This window comes from Urocitellus parryii, chromosome 4, assembly GCF_045843805.1.
Source record: "Urocitellus parryii isolate mUroPar1 chromosome 4, mUroPar1.hap1, whole genome shotgun sequence".
NCBI lineage: Eukaryota > Metazoa > Chordata > Mammalia > Rodentia > Sciuridae > Urocitellus > Urocitellus parryii.
In genome coordinates, this window is record NC_135534.1 from 54,450,362 (window position 1) to 54,475,988 (window position 25,627).

A 25,627-nucleotide genomic window follows, 5' to 3' on the forward strand; every position below is an offset into this window, starting at 1 on the left:
CTCTGGCTTGCTCCCCTTCCCCCAGCTGACAGCTCCCATAGGACCATCTGCAGCCAGCTTAGATGAGAAAACCACCTGTGTGGGATGGGGAGGGGAGACAGAATGCAAGACCAAGTACAAGTGAGCTCTCTGACTCCCTCCTTATTCCCAAACCTGGCTCTCTACCTGAGGTGGGAAGGGCAGATCTTGACATCCTTTCACTTTGTGCTGCTGGTGGTGGGCACAGGTCCTAGATGAGGTGGAACGCCGGCGTGGGATCTCGGCTGCATTGGTCTATCCCTTCATGAGAAGTCTCATGGAGTCGCCCTTCCCAGCCCCAGGGAAGACCATCAAAGTGAAGACATTTCTGCCAGGCGCTGGCAATGAGGTAAAGATTTCTGCTGCTCCTCTCTCTGGCTCTGGGCTGGCACTAAGTAGGTCCTGCAACTGAGGTTACAATCTCTGGAAGATGCAGAACATGACGCCCTCCTCCTTCACCACATTCATGCACTTAATCAATAGGGATTGGAAAAGTGACTATAGATGTTGCCCAACTCTCTACTTCTTCTAGGGTCATTCTCTGACCTGTTTGTGCTCCACCTTCCCTTTTCTTGTCTATTTAGTAAATATTTACTGAATATGTGCTCTGTCACAATTAGGGATTATACCAGACATTGGGCCATATAGTTAGAGAGACAGGGCTGTTTTCCAGGAGTTTCTAGTCTAATGGGAGATCCTAGTTAAATATATACTTCTACATATAAATAGATGATTTCTAAATATGTTAAGAGACAAATGAAAATATATGATCCTATGAGAGTATTTAACAAAGAGTTTGCTGTAGATTAGAGACCCAGAGAAATTACTCCCCTAGAAAGTGACATTTTGGGGCTGGGGATGTGGCTCAAGTGGTAGCGTGCTCACCTGGCATGCGTGCGGCCCGAGTTCGATCCTCAGCACCACATACAAACAAAGATGTTGTGTCCGCCGATGATTAAAAAATAAATATTAAAATTCTCTCTCTCTCTCTCTCTCTCTCTCTCTCTCTCTCTCTCCCTCCCTCCCTCCCTCTCTCACTCTTTCACTCTCTCTTTAAAAAAAAAAAAAAAAAAGAAAGTGACATTTTGTACGGGATCTAGCAGTGAATAGAAGGTGGCTGAATGAAGTGGAAAGAGGAAGACTGAAAGAGAAAGGGCATGGATGGGAGATTATTCTAGGTAGTGGAAATAGCATATATAAAGCCAGGAGCTAGGAAAGAACATGTGTCAGTTAAGGAACTGAAAAAAGGCTAAGGATGGTTGAAAGGATGGGGTGGAGAGTGGATAGGCAGGCAAAGACCCAATTAGTGTTCCTGCTAGGGCGTAAAACAGCCAAGTTAAGGGTTTTGGATTTTATCTAAAACAGGATTTGATAAGATCTATAGGTTTTTGAAAGGCCATTCTGCTGTACAGATGACAACACAGGGAGACCAGTTAGGATACTGCTGTGGTAGTATAGGCAAGAGACGGTAGTAGCCTGGATCCAGGAGTGGAACTGGAAAAGTGACTATAAATGAAAAGTAGATGGATTTGAAATATATGTTAGAATTAGAAGCAATTACCCAGTGTTTGATTGGAAATAGGGAATAAATGTTAATGGAAACTTTTAAGCCTGCGTAGTAGATAGGGAAGAGAAAAGATCCTAGGACTAGGTCCTCCAGTGAGGAATGATCAGGTGAGTTTGATACCATCAGGGGTCAGGATGAGGCATGGCAAAATACCTGACAGGAGTGAATTTCAGAAGAGGGGTGGGGGTCCATAAGCCTGGGTAGAGTGAGTTGAGAAGGAAATGGGAGTGGGAACAGCTTGTATAGACAACCTTTCTTTTTCTTTTTTTTTTTTGTACTAGGGAATGAACCCAGGGGGTGTTTAACCACTAAGCCATATCCCCAATCCTATATATATTTTATTTAGAGACAGGGTCTTGCTAAGTTGCTTAGGGCTTTGCTGAGGCTGGCTTTGAACTTGTGATCTTCCTGCCCTAGTCTTTGAAGCCGTTGAGATTATAGGCATGTGCCTCTGTGCCTGGCATGTATAGACAACTTTTTGAGGTGCTTGGCTGTGAAGAGATAATAGGGAATGGGGGACAGGAGGTGACAGGAAATGAGGAGCCAGGGGAATCTGTTAAAGACAACTGTTTAGATGCTGGAGGGTTGTTTGGATGCTAGAGGAAGATATAAGAGAGAGCAGGGACAATGAGACTGACACTGAGAAGACACAAGTGGCTAACTCTTCCGGGGAAATGACTTTTATTAGGAGAGGAAGATAGGACTGTTATTTATAATTTTAGATTCTCATCTGATGTTGCCTGTTTTCTCAAAATAGAAAGGACAGTCCTCCTCTTGAGAGTAAGAGGTGGGTGTTGGATTCTAGGAGTTGTTAGTTGTTGCAGAGAGTGGGAGAGGGACCAATTAAGAACATAGGTTTGTTGGGCAGTGAAAAATACCCACTGACAGTGTTTCTCGTGGCTTCTTTTTCTCTGCCCTCCCATTAGAGGGACTTTAGGCTTGATGAGTGGTCTGGGGGTAGGACAGCTGTCCCTTCCCTGACAGCCCAATGTTGTACCTGGCAGTTCTTCAGGATCTGGCCTAGCTGCCTCATGGGACTTGTTCTCATCTCCCTGACTTGGATTACTTAGTGTTCCCTGAGCGCTGCTTACTTTTGCTCAGAAGAAGCTCACCTTCTTTTCTCTGCAGAGTCTGTCAAACAGCCTTTGCTCTGAGATGCTTCACTATCTCTCCCCAGCCCAGGCCTTGGGCCTTTCCTATATGCCCTGCAACTTTTCCCCTATGCTAACACCAGCCTCAGGACTGTGATTGATTGTTCAGGTTCACTCAGCTCCTCTGGATTGTAATCTCAAGATCTCCTTGAGGGCAGGGATGAATGAAGAGAGGGCATGTAAGCATCCTGGGTGATTTCTGGGGGGCCTGGATACTCTGGGACAGTGAGAGAGTAGGGCTGGGTGCTGGAGAGCAGAGCTTGTTGAGCTATATAAGAGGCTCTCAGAAGGGACTTCTGGGGTCAGGGACTGGAGAAGATATAGAGGGACAGGGACTGGAGAAGATATAGAGGCTTTTGGCAAAACCACGGTAGAGCATTCCTTCCGCCCATGTTGACTGAGCACTTAGGGTGTCCCTAGCATCATACTAGTCACTGGACCTTCAGGGAATTCACCATCTGGCAGAAGAAACAATGTAAACCAATTATTGCAACCACTTGTGTCCATTTTGCTGCTTTTCTAGGGCTCAGAGGAATGAATACTGAGCTAGGAGTTAGAATTCTTTCATTTGCTTAGACCTCAAGGAACAAATGAGGTGGCGTGGGGTAAATGCCCCTTAAAAAGAGTTATCTCTTGCTGGGGATATCTGGTGCAATGGTAGCATGCCTGCCTAGCATACTTTTGGCCCTGGGTTTGATCCATAACCCAGAGAGGGTGGGGAGAAAGAAGAGTTAGCGTTGATATATAGGGCTATAAGAGGGTATTTGAATTTTTCACCCCAGTTCTCAGGAAGCCTGTTGCCCACAGACACTGAAGAACAAAGAATGAAACTAGGTAGACCCCAGCCACAGCTGCTTTGGCACAGCCTCAGTATTAGTAGCTGCTCCCACTGTCATAGCTGGGGTCATTTGCTACCCCTCATGGCCATGACTGCCCCCAGAGAAGTACCCCCAGAGCTGTGGCACTGACCTTGGAACAAACAGACTTTGCAGGGAGGACAGCTAGGCCTGGCCCAGCCCTGATAAAGACAATCCTGCTTCCTGGCAAGGTTTTTAGACTAGCTAACCCTTGTGTTTTCCTTGTCCCTGGCATGAGTCTTAGGATAATAGAGATAAAGGCCAGAATGGCCTCTGGAAGGAAGCTGTAGCAGGAAAGGGAGGGGAAATGGCAACAAGGACAGCAGCATTGCCTTCCCACAGATAGCAGAGACCAGAATCCTGGGATCTGGAGATGTTGCTCATCTTATGGCCTGAAGAGCAGTGATCGATAGTGGTGTCTGATTAGCATGTGGGCCAAGACCTTTGCTTGGGGAGAGGAGCAAAGGATAGGGAAGACTGTGCAGATGAATCCTCATTCTTTTTATCCGTAAAAGCAGCCAACCCTCCCTTTCCTAAAATCTTGTACTTGTCCCTTATTTCCATCTCTGGAGCCTCCCCACTTTCACAGTTAACCCTCTTGCCTGCAGGCTGGTGTTTGAATACTATGTGAGCAGAGCAATAGCCTTAGGGGAGGGGAGACCAGGCCTTATTGCTTAGTGGTGGGGGCTTTGGGACCCTGGGAAGGACAGGATGAGAAAGGCAACAGCTGCCATGTGCCCCCCAACCAGCCTGCTTCCACCCACTTCTTCATTGTTCTCCCACAGGTGTTAGAGCTGCGGCGGCCCATGGACTCCCGGCTGGAGCATGTGGACTTTGAGTGCCTTTTTACCTGCCTCAGTGTGCGCCAGCTTATCCGAATCTTTGCCTCATTGCTGCTGGAGCGCCGGGTCATTTTTGTAGCAGATAAGCTCAGGTAGGGCCCAGCAGGGCATGGAAGAAGAGGGAGGAGGCAACCCACTAATTAATTCAAGAGATTACCTGTCCTGGTTGTGTGCCATACTGTAGTATTGGTGTGTGGGGTGTGTGTGTGTTAAAATCCAAATAGAGAAAAGTTCGCAAACCTGGGAAGAGAGGATGGTTGAAGCAGCAGCGTTGGAGATCACAAAAGATGGCATGATTCAGAACCCAGTGGAGTACTTGGCCTGAGGAAGAAGAAAGACTCTTCTTTGCAGCAGCTACAAATGCACAGCTGCAGATATATTTATATGGAAAAGAGTAAGAAATGGAGATTTCTACTGATGGCCACATTCCCTGTGGTGGGAAACAAGGGGCACCTTTGTAGAAGATAGGCTGAGGAGGGTGGTGAACTCTAGAAAGAGCTGTTGTATGAAGAGTGTTGAGCCAGTCAGTGAGGAGCTGATTGAGGTGTACCTGGAACAGGCAGTGGAATGGAATGGCCCAGGGCTGAGTCTTGGGGGAGAAGGATGAGGTGAGTGCATTGAGGGTAATTGCAGAAGGTTGGCCAACCAGACTGGAGCAAAGATGTCCAGGGACTGGAGGTACCAGGGAGCTAGGGGGAGCTGGTTTAGGAGAAGTAAGGAAATAACTGGTGGATCATAAGTCTTGGTCCACAGTGTTGTCATTTGTGATTTTAGAGGTAGAGGTCTGATTGAGACCATGGGAGGGATGGAGGAAGTGGATAGTCACTGAACATGAAGTATTCAAGGAAGGAAAAAGACAGAAACCTTCATAGTAGTTGAGCTTTAAAAAAAAGTGTGTGGGGGGGCAGGCAGGAAGAGGATACAATGTTGGCGATGCTGTGTGTTCTTTTTGTCAGACTCTTATCACAAGCACTGGTTTCTCTAAAGTGGTAGAATTCATTCAGTCATTTAGACAGTAGGCTACCTGCAATGTGCCATATCATGTATCAGGTGCTGAGATGAAGGTAGTGAAGAAAAATTCTCTTCCTGGCTTGTCCCCCATTAAGTCCCAAATCCCTGGGATATTTCCTTCTGTATTTATGAGGGGGTAACTGAGAAGAGCAGGAGAAATGGTTTTCTAGTTGCTTTCAGAGGGAATGGGGCAGGAACCCAGGTCCTCATCCCAGGAAAAGAAAGGAAGAAAGCTAGAGCTGCTGACTCAGAAATAGCCAGGGTCTAGGACAGTGCCCTTCACATGATCTGTCAGCCTCAGTGCTTCTGTGTTCTATGGTCTAGGTGTTTCATGGCCTGTCAGGTCTTTGTGGAGGGACCCATCCTAGCAGCTGGAATCAGCTGGGTATAGCAGCGCCTGGAGACCCATGCCTCTTCTTTCTGGGGCCTGTTCATTGTCAGTCACAAGGCCCCTGGCTGCCCAGCTATGGTGCTTGGGCCTGGCCAGACTGTAGTGGCCCTATTAGAGCCTGGACTTTGAGGTTTCCTTTCCTGAAGGTTTTGCCCCCACTTGGGGCTGAGCCTCCTCTCTGCCACCCCCACCATAGCTCAGCTCCCATAGGGCTGTTGAATACAGCTATTGTTTCCGGTAGTTGCAGCTGCCTCTGAGCCCATTCCAGAAGGAAAATACTCCAGGGTACTGTTCTTGGTCCAGTCAACATTTCAAGTTCTGCCTGTCCTGGGTCTTAGAAAAGATGTTTGTTCTCTTCATTTTGGTCTGCCTGATTAGACCGGGGAAGGGTGGGCAGCCCTGTGATATGATGGAATATGGAGGCTGAACTGTGGTAGGTCTAGCCAGCTAATGCAGCTCATGTCCACATTTTAGGTTTTCCACAAGTCCTTTATCACTCTGGAATTGTTCTAATATATTTGTGGAAAGATGGTTTTGCATTAATTGGCCCTAGAGGTTTTATGAAACTTTTTGCCTCCAAGCTTTTGGCTCCTTGGAGGGGATTGTGGGGATCAGTGTGTCCTCTGAGCCTGATAGCCCCCCCCCCCCCCGCCTTTTATTTTCAGTTGTAGATGGACACAATACCTTTATTTATTTATTTATTTATTTATTTTTATGTGGTGCTGAGGAACCTCTTATGTGCTAGGTGAGTTCTCTACCACTGAGCTACAACCTCAGCCCCTGATTGCCCTTTTCCAGGTCTTTCCAGATGACTCTTATGCTTTCTCTAGGGTAGAGGCTATCAAGCCAGGACATGTGTCTCTGTCTATAGACCGAGTAGTATTTTAGGTGTCCATAGGGTGGCAGGACAGCCATGCAAGGCCCTGGTTGACAAGCATTTGTGAATACATAGAGGTCCTTCTAGAAAAAGGGGTTTGTTTTTTTCATAAATGGGATCCAAGTTCCCTCTCTGGTGGTAGTTAAAAGTAAAGAGTGAGAGTCCTACCACAGCTGTTCAGGTAGCCAGGGCTTTTATGTCTGATAGGTGGGGTCAGTGATGCAGAGGTAGTATCATGTTTGAAAATGAGCCGGACTATAGGACCCTGTGTCCTCATCTGTCATATGGGCCCTAAGAGAGAGGTTTTTTTTTTCCTTGTTGTTGTTTTGTTTTTTTAATGAGATGGGGATCTTGCTTTTAAGGGATGATCTTTGACTTTCCTACTAAGTGATGGGGGGGCCCTTGAGGCCAGTGTTTTTCCTGTCTTTACTGGATCCCTACACCAGTCCTCAGCACTTGTGGGGACTGTGTACCTACTTGTGCACAGTCCCACTTCTGTGCACCCAGTCCCACTTCTTTCTCCCATTGGTTATTCAGCTTGACTAGTATCCCTGTGGGTGTGGAGCCCCCTCCAGGGCAGGAGAGGGATGACCTTATAGGGACCTGAGAGGAAAGAGGGGAATGGTTACCTTTAGCCTGCCAAGAATGGTACGAACCTTACCTTCTGATTTCTCTGCACGCCCTCCTCAGTCAGATGATTGTCATCGGGAGGAGTGGAAAGCAAGAGGGCAGAGCAGTAGTATTGTTGGGCTTGGAAATAGCAAAACAGGTTTGTGTCCCAGTTCTTCCACTTATGATCAAACTGACCCTGATATCTCTGGCCCCAGCTTTGAAATGTGGAACTGGTATGATGACCTCTGCAAGACCTTCTGGGTCTTACAGACTATTAATTTGTGATGGACTCTTGCCTATCTTACCCTTTGTACTCCCTGTCTTGAGCTGATAAATCCACCAGCTCAGGCCTACTTGTGCATCTAGGTGGCCCTTTGTGTGTGTGTGTACGTGTATGCAAGAGAGAGTCCTTTTATGTTTAAGTGTTGCCACATACCTTCATCATCATTTCTTGGTGGAGTCCCCAAAGAGAGTAGCACCAGTGTCCTTGAAGCCCTTAGCAATGGGCAGGCACGGCTTCTCCACTTTTAGGGGCTGACTCAGACCCCTGAATCCCATTAGCATTTTTGTTACACTGGGAGGTTTAACATCAAAATGTGTCCTGAGCTCCCAGCAGGCTCTAATTACTCTTTTCCTAAAGTGCTGGGCCTGGGCTCAGGTGTTCTGTCTGTCTGTCCATTAGTACCCTGTCCAGCTGTTCCCATGCGGTGGTGGCCTTGCTCTACCCCTTCTCCTGGCAGCACACCTTCATTCCTGTCCTCCCGGCCTCCATGATTGACATCGTCTGCTGTCCCACCCCCTTCCTGGTTGGCCTGCTCTCCAGCTCCCTCCCCAAACTGAAGGAGCTGCCTGTGGAGGAGGTGGGCTATCTAGGGAACCAGTTGGGGGGAAGGGTTGTGGGGGGAAGGAACAAAGCCCTAGGAGAACAGAGGGGGAAGGGAGAAAGACTACTAGGAACTTGTGGCCTCTAGGCTTCTCTATCCAAGTTCTTGTCCTCTCTTGCCTGGAGGTTTATCCCTGCTGGAGCTATTCCTGACATCTGACCCTGGGAATTTTTGGGGTGGGGGGGGTCTGGAGGCTTGGCAGAGGGAATTGCAGGACTTATTCCCTGAACCACTGCCACTAATGACTCCTTTTCTCAGGCACTGATGGTGAATCTGGGATCTGACCGGTTCATCCGACAGGTAAGAGCAATGCAGTGCAGACAGTGCCTACCCTTGGCTGGGTGCTTGTCAGACTCAAGCTCCGAAGCATCCTGCACCATCATGCAACTCAACCTTCACAGTCTGTCTGTTGAGCTCCAGGCTCTATACTCACAGTAGACAGGGCCCGGAGAAGTTGATCTTGACCTCAGCAAGTCTTTCTGGTTGGCATCATTAGCTTCTGGAAGGCAGTGTGGAAGTGTGAACAACAGGGCCTGGGAGTCTGAAGACTTGACCTCTGGGCTCTGCCACCTTTGAGCCACATGGTCTTGGACAGGCCTCTGAACTTCTCTGAGCCAGTGCTCTCATCTGCAAAGCAGAGATGGTGATAATACCTGCCTTAAAATGTTGCTGGGGATTACACAGATCACTAGAGTGTGCTTTGTAATTTCAAGTTTGCAATCATTGTTGATAACTGTAGAAAGCCTTTATTATTCATGGTAATCCTACTGGCTTTCTATAAGGAACATACCTCAGTGTGTCTCCTCTGGGATTGGACAGTCTATTATTACATTCCACTGATAGAGCTGAGGATTCCCAGGTGTAAAATATCAATATATGGACACTGAACCAGAATGTAGACAGGAATGGCAGCCCAGCCTCATATAAAGACGCAGGTTGGGCCAGTCGCCCTTTCTTGAGCTCACTGTACTTTCCACCTGAAGAGATGGAGAAACATTGATTTTGGCCATGATGAGCTCTGTCATTTTTTTTCTTTTAGGGATTGAGCCCATGGGTGCTTAGGTGCTTAAGCACTGAGCCACATCCCCAGCCTTTTTTCTTTCTTTTTGGAGACAGGGTCTCACTAAATTGCTTAGAGTCTAAGTTGCTAAGGCTAGTTTTGAACTTGTGATTCTCCTGCTTCAGGCTCCTGAGGCACTGGGATTATAGGTGTGCACCACTGCACCTGGCAATTAAGTTGCTTGTCTTTTTTTTTTTTTTTTTAGTACTGGGGATTTAACCCAGGACCTTTCACATGCTAGGCAAGCACTTCACCACTGAGCCACATTCCTGGCCCTTTTTCTGATATTTTTTAATCTTTGTAACCTGGGCATGTTTCTAACATTTCTGTGCTTTAGTTTCTCATCATAAAATGAGGCTGATAATATAGTATTGGAGTTATTGGGAGAATTAAATGGAATTTTATATTTAAGTTTTTGTACAAACTTAACATACAGTAAATATTCATCAATCTCAGCTGTGATTATTATCTCTGTGTCTTCCTTCTACTGCAGATGGATGATGAAGACACGTTGTTACCTAGGAAGTTACAAGCAGCTCTGGAGCAGGCTTTAGAGCGGAAGAATGAACTCATCTCCCAGGACTCAGACAGTGACTCCGATGATGGTGAGAAGGCTTCCCTGGCAGATCTGGCTCTGGTCTATACCAGACCTTTCTGGATAATAAGGCTCCAAGTGTAGGACCTTGGTCTCACTCTAGTACCTTTTCTACTCCAGGAGGTTTTGGAAGGAAAATCCAAAGACATGGCAACAACAGAGTCTCTTTTGGCTGATAGGAAACTAATTGGTCCTCCTCTTCAGCTTGCCATAAGCCACTGCAGGAGATGGAAGGATCTTCCTCTTCATGGGAAGCCAGGAAAATCACTTAAAGTGAGGGATGTGGGGAAAGTGATGCTGTAATCTCTGATTTCTACTTTCATTCATTTGCAAGCATTTGCTGAAGTACAATTTATGACCTCAAAGAGCTCAGGGGTAGTTCACAGCCTGTGAGCACTAGAGAGTTTCAAGAACAGATAAGTGGGGGCTGGGGTTGTGGCTCAGTGGTAGAGTGCTTGCCTAGCATGTGTGAGGCACTGGGCTTGATCCTCAGAACCACATAAAATAAGTAAATAAATAGATAGAAAAATAAATAAATTTAAAAAAAAAGAACAGATAAGTGGTGCTGGCTGGAAGATTTGTTGGGGAGAGGGAGACTACACCAACCAGAGATTGGGAGGCCCTATAGCTCTCAGCCTGAACCTCAAGATTTGTTTTTTTCCTTCCAGAATGTAATACCCTCAATGGGCTTGTGTCAGAGGTGTTTATCCGGTTCTTTGTGGAAACTATTGGGCACTACTCCCTCTTTCTGACCCAGAGTGAGAAAGGGGAGAGGGCCTTTCAGCGTGAGGCCTTCCGCAAGTCTGTAGCCTCCAAAAGCATCCGCCGGTTTCTCGAAGTTTTTATGGAGTCTCAAATGTTTGCTGGCTTCATCCAAGACAGGGAGCTAAGGAAATGTCGGGCAAAGGGTAAGGCCAGAGGAGCTTGGGATGGGGGTTATGGGCCTTCTTCTCTAAACTATTTTTGCCAGCAAAGCTGAATAACTAGCTACTGTGATGGAAGCTCTTGGATGTCAGCTAGGGACGGCCTTTTTTTCTTCTGATAGAAATTTTCAAGGGGTTCTCTTCTTTCCCTGTTCCAGTAAATGCTTTTCACAAGGCTGTGCACAGATGGGAGCCATGTGGCTAGATAGTGAGATTACAAATGCTCCACCTAGGAGCATCCGGACACTGATTGCTCAGATAGCTATCTTGTTCAGAGAAAAGAACCAGGTTAAGAAATTTGGAAACTTCTGAAGACCCAGGGGTTAGGAATTTCTTTAGAGATAATTAGACTAGCTGTCTTAGGTTGTTGGCAGTCCCCATTCAAGGCTAGATGGTTATCTGTCTCTAGTTATTTTAGCATCTCTCTCTCTAGCATTTTTTTTTTTAACCTCAAGACTTCATATCTAACCTCAAGGGATATTATTTCTTCTGTCCACTGATACTACCTATTTAGTTTAACAAAACTGTTGGGAACAACATGGTAGAGTTGTAAGAAGCTAGAGATTTCCACTCTGGGCTGCTCTGAAATGTAGAACAGGATCTTCACTATAATGTGCACCCCAGGCAGGCTATGGAGGGTCTTCTTGCTGTCAGTAGAGAACATCTATGAGATGCTACTTATAATACTTTAGATGAGCCAGTCTGAATTCTGATAAAATGTTCTTATGAATTATAATCCCAGATGCTTTACTTCTCTTTTGGCATATCTGACCCATGGTTCATCAAACAGACTTCCAGTGACTGTTCTTTTCCATGTTCCTATTTCTTCTCTTAACCAGGTCTCTTTGAGCAGCGAGTAGAACAGTACTTAGAGGAGCTCCCTGATACTGAGCAAAGTGGAATGAATAAGTTTCTCCGAGGTTTGGGTAAGTAGATAAATGACATAGATATTCATCAAGGAGGGAGAGCATCTGCATCCCCAAACACTCTAAATTAGTGACAACAGGTATTTATGTAGTGCCATAGAGAGCAGGAAGAAATACCTTGGGGAATGAAGAGAAGGTTCCCAGCCATTACTCCAAGGGCATTTAGCCCAAGACTTACCAAACTTTAGAACAAAGAGAAACCAAGGATTATCACCTAAGTCTTTTAGGATGCTTGACTTCCTGTGTGAATATGAGGATTGTTAGGACCAATGAGCTTTGCCCTTCCAGCAAACCTCCACCACATCAAGAAGCTCAGCCAGCTAGATCATAGAATAATAGCATCTCTCAGTTTAAAGGGAAATTGAGGCCAGGCAGGTGAAGTGGCTTTCCCAAAGACACACAGTGATTAATACTTGGTGCCCTTATTTTGGAATGTTTTCACTACACTGATGAGAGCTATCATAGCTGTACTGTAGTTTTTCTAATTGTTTCCTACTGGTAAGGGTAGGGTTGCAAGGAGTGGGAATGAGGTTGGAAGAAATATCATTTAATATTCTTACTATTGCCCTCTCTGGCCCACAGGCAACAAAATGAAGTTTCTTCATAAAAAGAATTAAACCCCTTTTCCAGTAGCAGAGTCCAGTGCCTTGCAGAACCTGGAGCCTAGGGAGAGGGCCCAGCCTGGGACTTTCTGGGCTACTGCGTCTGCTCTGCTCCCACAGACCCACCTCCAAGCCAGCCCACCTGTGCCTTCACCATATCCCAGGATACTGTTTGTAAATAATCTGCTGTAAGCTTTATTTTAACTGTTTTTATAACAAGCAAAGAGAATCTGATAAATATTTGTATATTCCCAAGTGGCCGGGTGCTTTCCTGCCCTGTCTGAGCATGGATGGAGTTTTGCTGGGTGCTGGTGACTGGCCAATTATGTGCAGCTGACTGTCTCAGCCAAACCACTGATCTTCCCTGGAGGCTGTTGGCCTGCCTGCCTGCCTGCCTGGGGCCCCTGCTGCCAGTCTTGGGCTCTGGAGAGCGAGTGCTATCTTGTTATGATGTACAGGAGGACTTTTTTTTTTTTTTTTGTAATCTTAGAGTTTTATATTTTTTTCTAGTAGTCCCCCTCCCCTAAGCCTCTGTTTTTGAAAGGCAGAGGCCATTCATTTTCCATTTGCAACATGGCATCAGACTCTTGAGCCTGGTTCTCTCTTGTTCCTCCTCCCCTCAGAGATGGTCAGTGAGTCGTGGGAAGCCCAGCCCCCAGCTCTGCCTGTGCTCTCTGGGCCTGGCTCCCAGTCAATGGTGGCCATGATGCGGTACAGGGCATCCCTCCTTCCCACCATCTACAGGTGTTCTCAATAAACAATGTACAGTCATTTGGGCCCAAGAGCCCATGTGTTCCTTGGCTTCATTATCTGGAGTTCTCTCTTCTGGGAATGGGCTGAGACAGGTCAATCAGGGATGAAATACCATCATGCAGGAAGCTGAGCACTTGATAAGGGGTTAGTTTTATTATGGGTCACTGACCACCCCTGATATAGAGTTCTTTTGGCCTGGTTGTATGACAGGTCTTACATTGTTCTCCTTCGGCTTCCCTCTCCAGTAGCCTACTTTTCAGACTCAAATAGAGTATTTCCAGTGATGGAAATAATACTTCTTGCCCTCTGCCTCTATCATTAGGTGAATCTTAACATTTTGGTATTCATTCTGAAGCCCATAAAGACACCATTGGGTATCCTGACAACCATTGCCAACCCTGGGGTGGCTCATACCCTTGACCCATTGCCTGTGATGCTTCCATGTCATTCTGTGAATAGTTTTTCCTTCAGAACCCTCTTTTGCATCCAGAAAGTCCTAGTATATTCCATGAAGAGGAAGGAAAGAAGCAGGGTGGGGGAAAATGGTGACTTAGGCTTTCTACCCACCAAGACCTTGAAAATAGAAAGTAGAGACCTTGAAAATGCCCAAGATGAGGCATTTATGGAACTCTCTTCACTGATTCTGGGTTTGGGTCTGGTAGCATTGAACTGTGAAGGTTTTGTAACCTTCCACCATAGCCTATTTAAACAGGAGTTTTCTTCCCTCATCTCCACTGACACCTACACAGGTCCCAGCCTGTCCCTGGAATGGGAATCATAAAGACAAGTTAAGTGTTTGTCCTCTGAGGAGACAAAATCACCTTCTCTGGAAAAAGCTTCCTACAAAATTGGCCTTGGCATTTGCCAAGAATAGAAAGGGAGGGATTGAGGCCTCATAAATCTGGGTTTTCAGTTGAGGATGAGAAATAAGAGGGATTAACTAGGGGCTGGGGGAAGAGCTCAGTTGGCAGAGTGCTTGCCTCGAATGCACAAGGCCCTGGGTTCAATCCCCAGCACAAGGAAAAAAAAAAAAAAAGAGGGACTAACTAGAAAATTCATAGTAGTATGTAGCAAACCCCAGTACTCATCACTGTTAACTCAGCTTGGGCTTCATGACAGAGGATGATTCCTTAATAAAAATAAATATCTGGTTCCCCAAAGGTGTTCTTGCTCTTTCTGCCTAACCCTGTCCTTTCTTTCTTTCTTTTTTTTTTTTTTTTTTTTTTTTTTTTTTTTGGTACTGAGGAATGAACTCACAGGATTCAACCAGAGTGAGCCACATCCCCAGCCCTATTTTGTATTTTATTTAGAGACAGGGTCTCACTGAGTGCTAAGTGCCATGCTTTTGCTGAGGCTGGCTTTGAATTCTTGATCTTCCTGCCTCAGCCTTCAGAACCACAGGGATTACAGACTTGTGCCAGCATGCCCACCTCCAACCCCTTTTTTATGTGACCCTAAAGTACCTTCAGACATGTGATCAGATGACAAGACAGAGGTGCAAATTATTATTGTTTTTTGTACAGTTTGAAACATCTTAAAAATAGTCTATCAACCCTGGGTGAATGCCAGAAGGGCATGTCTCCTTCCTCCTGTGGCTGAAGCTCTTATCCTAACTTAGAAAACGGACATTGGCATACAGTGGCTTGCTAGAGTGATCACTGTGGCCAAGGCACAGCTTTACAGGGAGGGTTTGAATACAGTTGGTCTAGTTTGAAGTTCACAAAAAGTGTTCAAGTCCTCTTTCCAAGTTCTGCTTTCATACAATCGCTAGACACCTAAACCAAGGACTCAACCCTATAGATTCAATTTTTTTCTCCCAAATAGCAAATACTGTAACTCACCTCTTCATTGTCCTGAAATGAAATCCATAGACAACACAACTTAAACATTTTTTAACTATAAGAAGAGAAATAAGAAGAAAGTAATTTGTTTTAAAATAAATATGTAAATGCCTGGGCATACCTGTACTGGAAGATACAATGAAGTTACATATCTAAACCTATACATAGAATCACTGTGAATATGAGTTGCATATTATGTAGGCAAGTATGCTGTATTAGCAACTCATATCTGATTTTGCTCAAGGGAGTTTTCTGAAATCAATATTTTTGTGTGTGTGGGTACTGAGGATTTAACCCAGGGGTGATTTTATTATTGAGCTACCCAGACTTTTTATTTCAAAAGATAGCATCTTGTTAAATTGCTTAGGGCCTTGCTAAGTTGCTGAGGCTGGCCTCAAATTTATAATCCTCTTGCTTCAATCTCCATGCCTGCACTTTGTAATGTACAAGATTCCCCTGGAATCCTAGAAAACTGGAAAGTATATAAAATCTCTGGGTGGGGAGACCTTTTTTTTTTAATATTTATTTTTTAGCTTTTAGGTGGACACAATATCTTTATTTCTTTGTGGTGCTGAGGATCAAGCCCAGTGCCTCATGCATGCCAGGCGAGCGCGCTACTACTTGAGCCACATCCCTATCCCTGGGGAGACCTTCCTAACCTGTAAATGGAATTTAAATTCTAAGTTGTATGTTTGTTGTGAAGGACCAACCCCCATATTGCAGAACATCTAGCATCCCTGGTAGCTTCCCCCATATGATTGACAAAAACCAAAAAGTGTTCTGAAGGAGTGTTGTGATTCACACTGGATAGTCTGGAATTAGGCTTATTTTGGGGAATGCTCTCTAATTACATTCACAGCACCCCCCCCAACCCCCCGCCCGCCCTTTGGTGGTACTGGGGATTGAACCTAGGACCTCATAGTACTAGGCACTCTACCACTAAGTTACACCCCCAGGTCCCTCAGTTAAATTTTTGTTTAAAAACCCTCTATATGACATGTGTATTACTTGTCTTGTACAACAAGTAACTTACAGGGGTATATAAATGGTATTTAAAACAATTTAAAGTGGGAGTGAAAATACAATAAAAATTGGTATATAAAATAAAGCCAGCAATGAAATATACAACTTAACCTATATTTTTACCTCGGAGTGGTACACAAAATTATAGTTTCTACAACCAGATGTAGTGATATGCATTCTAAAAATTCTTAAATTCATTTGCCTTTGGAGATCGTAAGACGCCCTGAAAACTAGAGAAAAACATTACTTTTCATTAATTTCTGTAAGCTTTCTAAATTATTTTTTGTTCATTTATGTCATTTTTAACATGAAATATGCATTTGGTTTAAAAGCGACTACCAAAACACCATCTTCCTCCCTTGCTTTCCAAAGCTCAGTAAAGGAAATTCCCTTTATGTTCTTATAGAACATTTCCAGACGAGCATTTTCTTTTTTAGCTTAAAAGATGTAACAATCCTCTTTTAAGGCAACTGAAACACTCTTGGGGTTTGCAAAGTCCCTTTTTGAAAACTGCACAAAAAAGACCACACCTTCTGTTCGTAAGTGCCCTGAAGGGAACTCTCCAATAGGAGTTAAATCTTCCCGCCTCGCCCAGGAAAGTACCAGTGTTCCAGCAAAGCAGGCTGGCTCCACCCTCTATCGGAAGTGACTAGCTGTGTTTCCGGTCCCACACCGTCCCCAGAATTAGATTTTCACACAGGAAGTGGTTCGGGCAGGGGCCGAAGGGAACCGCTTGTGAGCTCTGGGGCAGTAGCGCGAGGGCATTACTGTCTGGCGGTACGGGTGGGAGAAAACAGCAGCAAATGGCTCCAACCACTGGAGGCCTTTTAGTTCAGATGCCGCTCATTTTGCCTTCAATGTAACTGCTTTCAACTTGTTTCAGTCCTAGAGGCTGTCTGATCATAGGTTTTAACAGGAATATTTATTTGAACTGAAAGCATACATCTGACGATTTTGATTAACTGCATTTGCAAATTGTGTGGCATTTCTATTAAGTACTAAATTACAACTGCAATTGGGATTTGGATGAAAATCTATCCCAAGAAATACGTATTGGGCTAGAAATTACATCCTTTGTAATCCAAGTTTATAAATGATTGTCAACTTACCATCCTAGTCATACCCTTTTCATATTTTAAGAGGGATGTGAACAAGTTTCAAGCCATCGAGTCAGAGGTTATCACTGATAAAGCAGTGCTTCCCACATCTGGGAGGACCTTTCCAACCCCAGTACTAGTCAGCCCTGAATATACTGCTAGTGAACCTTTATGCCCATGGGATAGGCCAGTCAGTACTTGGGCAGACTCATGAAAAAAATACCAGTGGTTGTAGGCTCAAGAAAGCACTACAATTTGGGTGTATTGGGACTTCAAACTACTTCTTAGTCTGGTCCTAAGTAGGACACAGAACCAACTGTCCCCACAATTTTTAAAAAAAATTTTTTTAGTTAAACATGGGCACAATATATTTTATGTGCTGCTGAGGATGGAACCCAGGGTCTCACATGTGAGAGGTGAGTGCTCTACCGCTGAGCCACAACCCCAACCCCACCCTTTTTTAAAAAAAATTTTTAGTTGCAGGCAGACAAAATACCTTTACTTCATTTGTTTTTATGTGGTGCTGAGGATCGAACTCCTAGTACCTCACGCATGCAAGGCAAAGGCTCTACCAACTGAGCTACAACCCCAGCCCCTGTTCTCACCAATTTTGTGTTCCTTTACTTTAAGTGAGTTTCTAAGCAGTAGAACCTTTCCCTTTAAACTGAAATATCCATCAAAACATTGTCTAGATCCATAAAGGAATTCAAGTTGTCACATTTAGAGAATAGGATGTTTGGCTTTTGTCACCTAGCCATCTAAGATTAATGCCAAAAGGGTTGGGGATGTAGCTCAGTTCAGTTGCACAAGGCCCTGGGTTCAATCTCCAGTAGCAGCACCACCACCACAAAAAAAAAAAAAAAAAAAAAAAAAAAAAAAAAAAAAAGGCATCTGCCCAAGGTACCTCAGCAGCTGTCCTCTAAGCCAGGAGATGGGATTGGCCTGGGGAGTACTACTACTATGACTTCTTATTTAGTACATATGGTTCTTAGAAGACTGCATTTCCAAGGGAAGCCTGGATGTCAGCAATGAATCCTGAGACTACCCACTAAGGGTATAGTATTCACCTTCCTCCAAATACCCCACCCTTTCACGCCTGATCAACATCCAATTTAGTAACCAAATCCTACTGTCTTCTGAAAATTTACCTATACACCCTCCTCCCCATTTTGTTGCTGCCTTTAAGTTTCCTCAGGCCCTGAACTACATCCTGGCCAGTCCTTTCTTCTCCTGGCTCATATAGCACCATGCACATCCCATCTGCCCTTTCCAAATTAGTTTCATAATTTATCATCTTGCTATTCCCTCTGCTTGGACCATTTATTTTCCCATGTGACAAAACAACATGCACAGAAACTAATTCCTTCATCTGCCCCCTTAGTAGTTTACACTTAAGCTAACAAATACAAAAGGTAAATGTAGGCTTCCCATTTTATTTATACAAAGTGCACAGGAGGCAATTTTAACTGAAATTTAAAGATGAGGAATTAGATTGAGCTTCAAAAAAGTCACGCAATTCTTGGGTAGAAATCATTTTCCTAATTCTAACGGTGCTGTTCCTTGGTCTCAGGTTCCATGTTAGAAGCCCTCAATAAGACCATAATGCAGAGCCTGTATTTCCACCTTTCCCCATCAGAATATCAAGATGCAAAGCCAGACAATCCAGTTTCAAGAGTGTCCACTGAAAAACACTCCTGACCTCTTACAATTGTCTCCTATTCTTATCCAAGTCTATCCAATCAAGTTTCTCTCCTGTTCTTTGTATTTGATCTCCAATATTCTCTATAACACCGTCTCACAGAAAATCATGGTATTCCATATGGCTAAGAGAGTCACTTCCACTAACAAAAACATTATACAGTATTATGAATAACATCTTACACTTCTTTGCTCAGGATCCTAGATGCAAGCTTCATTCTGGGTTCAAAATTTCAGGAAAAGCCATAAAGCTGTTAACATAATTTATCCTGACACCCATGAGGATGCAAACAAATATTGGTCATAGGTTTTACAACAGCAAAATACCAGCCCTAAAAAACATATCTGGTTTCTGGCCCTCAGGATTTTTCAGTCTTCTCCATACTTCAGACTAAAAAAATTAACAATTTCATGATTATTTTTTTGAACACAAAGACCCTTTACAGTCGCTTTGCTGAATCCAATGCATTTCGATATATCCAGATTAAAGATTCTGATTCAGAATATTCTGGTTGTAACTAGAATGGTTTGGTCCAAGATGAGAGAGCCAGATTGGTGTAGGGGTGATCTTATACTCAGGAAGTAAGTCAAAGTGCTCTCTCATCTTAACACTGTCACTGTTTAGTGTGACTGATCAAAGTCTTGTTAAGATCATGCACCATACAAAAGTGAAGGATACATTCGCACTTGCTGTAAAATTCACTGTACAATACCAGTGGGCTTTTTAACATATTTCAATCATCAACAGTTCTCACTTTAGAAAGCCTATTCCCCTCCATGTGTCTAAGACCTATAAAGTAGGTTCCTAACATATGACATACAGGTTGTTGTATGTAGAGATTTGTTTTAAGTAGAGGTGCCAAAAAACCTACTTAGACCACAAAGGAAAAGTGTTTGATAGCATTTAATGAACCTCCAGAGCTCTTGGTGGCTTTAAGCCACCAGAACACAGGCACCCCCAACACCCTTAATCTTCTCCTCAGCTCTTCTGCTGAAGAATTTGGCCTTCACGATGACAGGCAGCTTTGGGAGCTTTCCCTTCCCCAAAACTTTGTAGTAACCCTAGAAGAGAAAAAGATTTATAACACATCATGCCATGTACCAATTTCTTGGGGCACATGGAGAGAAGCCAACATTAACCTTTAAGTCCCAGGTAGACTATGTTTCTGATCTGGGCACTAATGGGGACATCAATTGTCCCCCCCAGTGAATCAAGACCAGCAAATTCTCTCCGAGAACTGTAGCACACCAGGACAAGTTCTGTGTCGGGATGTGACTCTAGTCTCGGCAAAGCACAGATCTCCACGTTATGTTTGATTATCCCTATTAAGTAAAAAGGAAAGATATTTTCCCAGCAATGCTCAAAGTCCTGACTACCAAAATTGCTCAAAAAGCATTAAATAGGTTGGAAACAAGAATTTAAAGTTACCTGAACATCTCCCTAGGGTTTGGGCCTCCTTAAAGATTACTTCCATGTTCATGGAAGTTAAAGACTAACAGAAGGTTCTGAAACCCCAAAGATATCAGACCATGAGAAGCAGGGCAATGGCAGTACAAATTAGGAAGACATTCAAGCAAAAATTAATCGAAATTAATTTGAGAGGAACCATTACTCTCCAAAGGTTTTCCCAGAAATACAATCAAGGCATGTGATAGATATGCATTCTCTGAATGTTTACTTCTGAGAGCAAAAATGCACCCAAGACAGAAGAGTGGGGAATAATTCCATTCTGGTCATGACAAATTCTATCAAAAGGTTGTATTTTCTAGCAGGTAATCAGAGAGGTATAGGAGACATTTAAGTGTATCATAACTCAGAATTTTGTAAGGACAAAGGGACTTTATAGTTAATATCTAATTTACTCACCGATCGGACTACATCAATTATGGGAGCAGCTCCCGTCTTATTTTTGGCAGCATTTACTCGTGTCTGTTCACTAACCAATGTCCACAATTTATCAAGGTTGACAGTTGGGCAGAAACTCTGGTTCCTCTTTAAGTGGTAATGCCTCATACCAACTTTCCCAAAGTAACCTGGGTGACTGGGAAAGAAATGACCAAACCATCTTCATTAAAAAGCTACATTTGATAGTATTCTGTAGAAAAATCTACACTTTTCTAATAGAGGTCCCCTAGAGATACAGTCAAATACATCATCCCCTAACCCATGGATACAAGTGAATCTAATGTCACTAACCTGGTGACTAGCTGTGCCATGAAGCCCACAGCCAGTGAATAAGGTCAGCGGTTATTTTTCGAGGACTCTAGCACACTAAGGCAACAGCCAATACCCAAGCGTGACTCTAGCCTCGATGATGGTTTCTCAGTTCACAACATCAAAAGTTAACTCGGCAAAGCCAGTAATAGACAAGGTTTTTAAGAGGCCAACTTCCACCGATGTTCTAGGCTGGCTTTATATACTGTGTAAAAACAATATCAAGAAACACTCACTATTTGTCGAAGTTAATCCTGTGGTGATGCATGCCACCAGCATTACCCCGGCCTCCTGGGTGCTTCCGGTGCTTGCCTGCAGGAATATAAAGCTACAGGATTCACATAACCTTTCCCAACCCCTCAATCCCGTTTAGCCAAGCGGAGAACTTCCCCACTTCTGCGCCGCTCACGCTGTTTCCTATCTACAAACATTCTCTAAAACTGGAATACCAGAAGATCCTTAAATAGGGGGAGAAAAAAAGTGAACATCTGTTCAATTCAATCCCTACTCAACCGCAAAAGTCTTACTTCTACGCTACGTTAGTTTCTAAGCCGAGCAGGAGAAACTTACCGATGCGGCCGTGGCCATGGCTCACGTGTCCCCGAAGTTTCCGGGTCTTCCTCAGTCTGGATGGCTGCGTGGGAAAAGGAGCTTATTGATCAAGCCTAAATAAGAAGGGTTGGGAATAATGCTTGCCAGCTTGAGACAAGCCTGCAGAACTGGGAACAAGGGCCTGAGTTCTGGCGCATTCGGCAAGGATGAGGTTACTGGCTGGCCCGACGGTTTCATCAGGGCGGCGCCAGGGCGCTCCGGCCCTCGTGTCTCAAAGATCCGAACCCTGGGCCTAGCACGCTGCACCAGGATCCCCGCCCCGGGTCCGCGACAGCCATACTGCCCTAAGGCCTGCCACGCGCAATCTGGAAAACCGGGTTATGTGGCTGGGAGGCAAAGTGAGCAGAGCTCCGCGTGTCTGGCCGCAGGAAAGCGGAGGCCAAAAAAGAAACACCTACCATGTCGGCGGCTAAGACGAAAAAGGAAGGCCTCAGCGAAGTCTCGCGAGGTATCGAAAGTAGGGGGCGGGACCAATTGCCTCACTTCCGGCAAGGAGGCGGGCCTCGGGCGGGACCTCATTGGTCTCGCGGGTTTCTGACTCACGCCGGTAGCATCCTCTTTCTGAGGCTAGTTCTGTTCACAGTGAAGTGCTGGTGGTCTGAGCGGGGAACTCTTCTTGGTGCCGCCCGTTGCATCTGGCTCGGATGCTGAAAACTGTAGAGGAATCTAGGGCTTGGGGTGCTTTACCGCTGCGACCAAGGTGAGCCAGGCCATTTCCTGGCGCCCAGGCCCGGGTACCGCCTAGGCTGACAGGGAGGACCTCTTTATCTCTCGGTGCCTGGCCAAAAGCCCCAGCCTTGAGCCCCTCCCCGGCTCTTAACGTTCTGCTCAGACCTGGTGGTTGGTGGCTTCCTCGGCCGCAGTGTGGAGCCCGAGGCGCCGTCTAGCCTTCAGTGTGCTCACCTGTTCGCAGCTCTTGGGAGTTGCTTCTGCAGAGCCTCCACCGCCTCAGGGACTTGCCGGCCATCCTTCTGAGTGGCCGCTTGCCCCACTTACTTTGCCCTTCTGCTGTCGTCACCGAAGTCACCTCAAGTTTAAACAACCACTATGCTTTGGGGATCCAGACATTGTAAATGCTTTTTCTAAACGCCACATGTGAATTTTTTCTGGAACCTGGTTGGGATGCCCCCGACTCCTTCCTCTTCTGAATTAGATAACCCCCGTTCAACCTGCATCCTATGCAAGCATTTCCTTTGTGAAACTTCTACCAGTTATCAAAGCTGCTCACGTGTACTGCCACACAATTTAGTACATAGCTCTTATATAATTATTAAATATATATATAAAAAAATATATATATATATTTATTTTATTTAACCTTCGTTTATTTTTTTATGTAGTGCTGAGGATCGAACCCAGCGCCTCACACAGTGCTGGTCAAGCGCTCTACCACTGACCTACAACTCCAGACCCTCTTTTTCTTTTTTTCTTTTTTTGAAACAGGGTTACACTAAGTTGCTTAGGGCCTTGGTAAATTGCTGAGGTAGCTTCAAATTTGCAATGCTTCTGCCTCAGCTTCCTGAATCACTGGTGTTACAGGCATGATGCACCACCATGCTGAGTTTAATTGTCCACCATTTAAATGCCGAGATTCCTCAGCCTTCTGTCCTTTTCCAACTTACCTTTTCACAGTACTTGGTCACCTCATGTGACTTCAATTCACATTTCTGTTGCTGTGCTCTACACCCATACATTCACTTAATTACTGGTTAGCATCCCTTGGATTCTACAGATAAACATATCCAAGGAACTCACTCTTCCTTGCTCACTAGTGCTTCTTTCTTTCTTTCTTTAATATTTTTTTAGTTGTAGTTAGACACAATGCCTTCATTTTATTTATTTTTATGTGGTTTAAATTTTTTTATTTATATATGATAGTGGGATACATTACATTCTTTTTTATTATTATTTTTTAGTTTTCGGTGGACACAACATTATTATTTTATTTGTATATGGTGCTGAGGATCGAACCCAGCACCCAGCGCATGCCAGGCCAGCGCACTACTGCTTGAGCCACATCCCCAGCCCTACAATTCTTATTACACATATACAGCACAATTTTTCATATCTCTGGTTGTATACATAGTACATTCACACCAATTTGTATCTTCATACCTGTACTTTGAATAATAATAATCATCACATTCCACCATCATTAATAATCCCATGCCTCCTCCCTTCCCCTCCAATCCCTCTGCCCTATCTAGAGTTCATCTATTTCTCCCATGCTCCCCCTCCCTATCCTACTATGAATCACCCTCCTTATAGCAAAGAAAACATTTGGCATTTGTTTTTTTGGGATTGGCTAACTTCACTTAGCATTATCTTCTCTAACTCCACCCATTTACCTGCAAATGCCATAATTTTATTCTCTTTTATTGTTGAATAATATTCCATTGCTGAGGATCGAACCCAGCACTTCGCAAGTGCTAGGTGAGCACTCTACTGCTGAGCCACAAGCCCACCTCTGCTTCTTTATTTCTTTATCTTGGTGAGAGACATCATTGTCCATTGAGATCAGGCCTGAAAAATTGTTCCCAAGCCCTTATTTGCTCTTATACACTATTACCATCCTTTTAATTCTATATCTCTCAAATGTACTTCCTCCTTCAGCCCTAGAGTCACTGTCTTCATTCAGCTCCTCATCCTTCTTTTTTATTTTTTAATTGTAGTTGGACACAATACCATCCAACTACAATAAATACCTTTATTTTATTTATTTTTATGTGGTGCTGAGGATCGAACCCAGTGCCTCCCACATGGTAGGCAAGTGCTTTATTGCTGAGCCACAACCCCAGCCCAGCTCCTCATCTTCTTATTTGGAGTCTTCAAACCACTCTGTGATCACATTACCTGCATTCTATCCCTCAGCCAAACTCTATCCTTCACATCTTCTATCAGCTTAGTACTCCCAAAACATAACTGTCATTCTTTTATATGATCAAAAATTTCAGTGATTCCCTAATAGCAATAGAATACAGCCTACCTACCTTTCCAACCTTACCTCTGATTCTCACCTCAACAAGCTTTCTATTGCAGGCATACTTTACTTCTGTCTCCATTTTGCCTTTACTCATGCCTGGGATGTCCTTTCTCTTCCTGACTGCATAGCCTGAATCTTCCTCAATCTTTAAGGGCCATCCTACATTCTACTTCTTCCCCACTCTAGTCCACAATAATAGACCCAACATTTTCAAAGCACCTTGCAGTTCACAAATGCATCTGGCTGAGAATTCAGCTCTACCAGCCTCATTTTATGCATGAAAAAAATGCACAGAACTGAGATACTTGCTGGAGAGTATACAGCTGGTAAGATACAGAGCCTGGGTCTGTTTTTACCTCAATGACCACTCCCTCTCTGACCTCACAGCATTATGGTATTCATCACTCCTTCAAACTTAATCATATACTGCCTGTGACCAGCAGAAAGAGGAGTCTTGGGAGTAGGAGGGTAAGATCTAAAAGGAGATCATCTTCTATTTGACATGGAAACTGGCCTATAAGTATTCAAGGATATGAATTGAGCTACCCAGAAACTACCTTTGAGAAGATGATCTGTCAATGAAGGTAAGCTGGGCAGAACAGTGGGAATGGAAATTAACCTTCAGGTATATTATAAGTGGGGCCTAGAGCAAGGATCAAGACTGTGCAAAGGGTAGAGGTAGGGTTCTGGATGCTAGGACACTGTTTCTAAGTAGTTTGCCAAGTTCCTTGGCTATAGAAGAGCTACATCCTGTTCTATAAGCCACCTGGCTGAACAGTGTGACTTAAAACATGGCTCATATGGTGTTTTGTTCAGTATGGGTCAGTTTCCCTAAGTCTGATAGCTCTGAGAGAACAAAGTTCAGTTGTATAGCTGCAAAAGTGAATAGCAGCTGGGATATTAGGCATTAGATGACCCATCCTCTTTACCAGACACATGAGACATGACCTTGGACATGAGCCCTGAGAGGTATCTTCTGTGACATCTTCTCTGAAGGAGAGCATGGCCTTGTGACATATCAGGTATTTGAGCTCCCTCAGCAAGTCAGGGCCTCAGAAAATACCTGTGAAATGAGTGGAAGAGAAATGA

At 44.4% G+C, this 25,627-nt stretch overlaps 2 protein-coding genes and 2 non-coding genes across 6 annotated transcripts in view; 1 reads left to right on the forward strand and 3 right to left on the reverse strand.

Annotated features, from left to right (window-relative positions):
* Positions 1-13,065, forward strand: part of Dennd2b (DENN domain containing 2B) — a 100,816-nt gene extending 87,751 nt beyond the window's left edge. For all 3 annotated transcript variants that reach the window (XM_026409585.2, XM_026409587.2, XM_026409586.2), the window contains exons 14-21: positions 227-367; positions 4,379-4,527; positions 8,009-8,186; positions 8,469-8,510; positions 9,764-9,875; positions 10,534-10,773; positions 11,628-11,714; positions 12,297-13,065. In XM_026409585.2, the coding sequence (XP_026265370.2) occupies positions 227-367; positions 4,379-4,527; positions 8,009-8,186; positions 8,469-8,510; positions 9,764-9,875; positions 10,534-10,773; positions 11,628-11,714; positions 12,297-12,331 (984 nt within the window). In that variant the 3' untranslated portion in view covers positions 12,332-13,065. The remainder of the gene's footprint in view (positions 1-226; positions 368-4,378; positions 4,528-8,008; positions 8,187-8,468; positions 8,511-9,763; positions 9,876-10,533; positions 10,774-11,627; positions 11,715-12,296) is intronic.
* A 6,551-nt stretch (positions 13,066-19,616) lies between these two features.
* Positions 19,617-22,026, reverse strand: Rpl27a (ribosomal protein L27a). Its single transcript, XM_026409594.2, has 5 exons — positions 21,954-22,026; positions 21,514-21,577; positions 21,180-21,255; positions 20,596-20,770; positions 19,617-19,790 (listed from the first exon to the last, which is right to left on the reverse strand). Exons 1-5 carry the CDS (start codon positions 21,954-21,956, stop codon positions 19,662-19,664), a joined length of 447 nt encoding a protein of 148 aa, XP_026265379.1. The 5' UTR covers positions 21,957-22,026; the 3' UTR covers positions 19,617-19,661.
* Positions 19,887-20,017, reverse strand: LOC113197339 (small nucleolar RNA SNORA3/SNORA45 family). Its single transcript, XR_003302685.2, has one exon. It is a non-coding gene; the product is annotated as a small nucleolar RNA SNORA3/SNORA45 family (small nucleolar RNA).
* LOC113197340 (small nucleolar RNA SNORA3/SNORA45 family) lies at positions 20,913-21,042 on the reverse strand. The gene has a single exon (XR_003302686.1). It is a non-coding gene; the product is annotated as a small nucleolar RNA SNORA3/SNORA45 family (small nucleolar RNA).
* Positions 22,027-25,627: the final 3,601 nt, after the last annotated feature.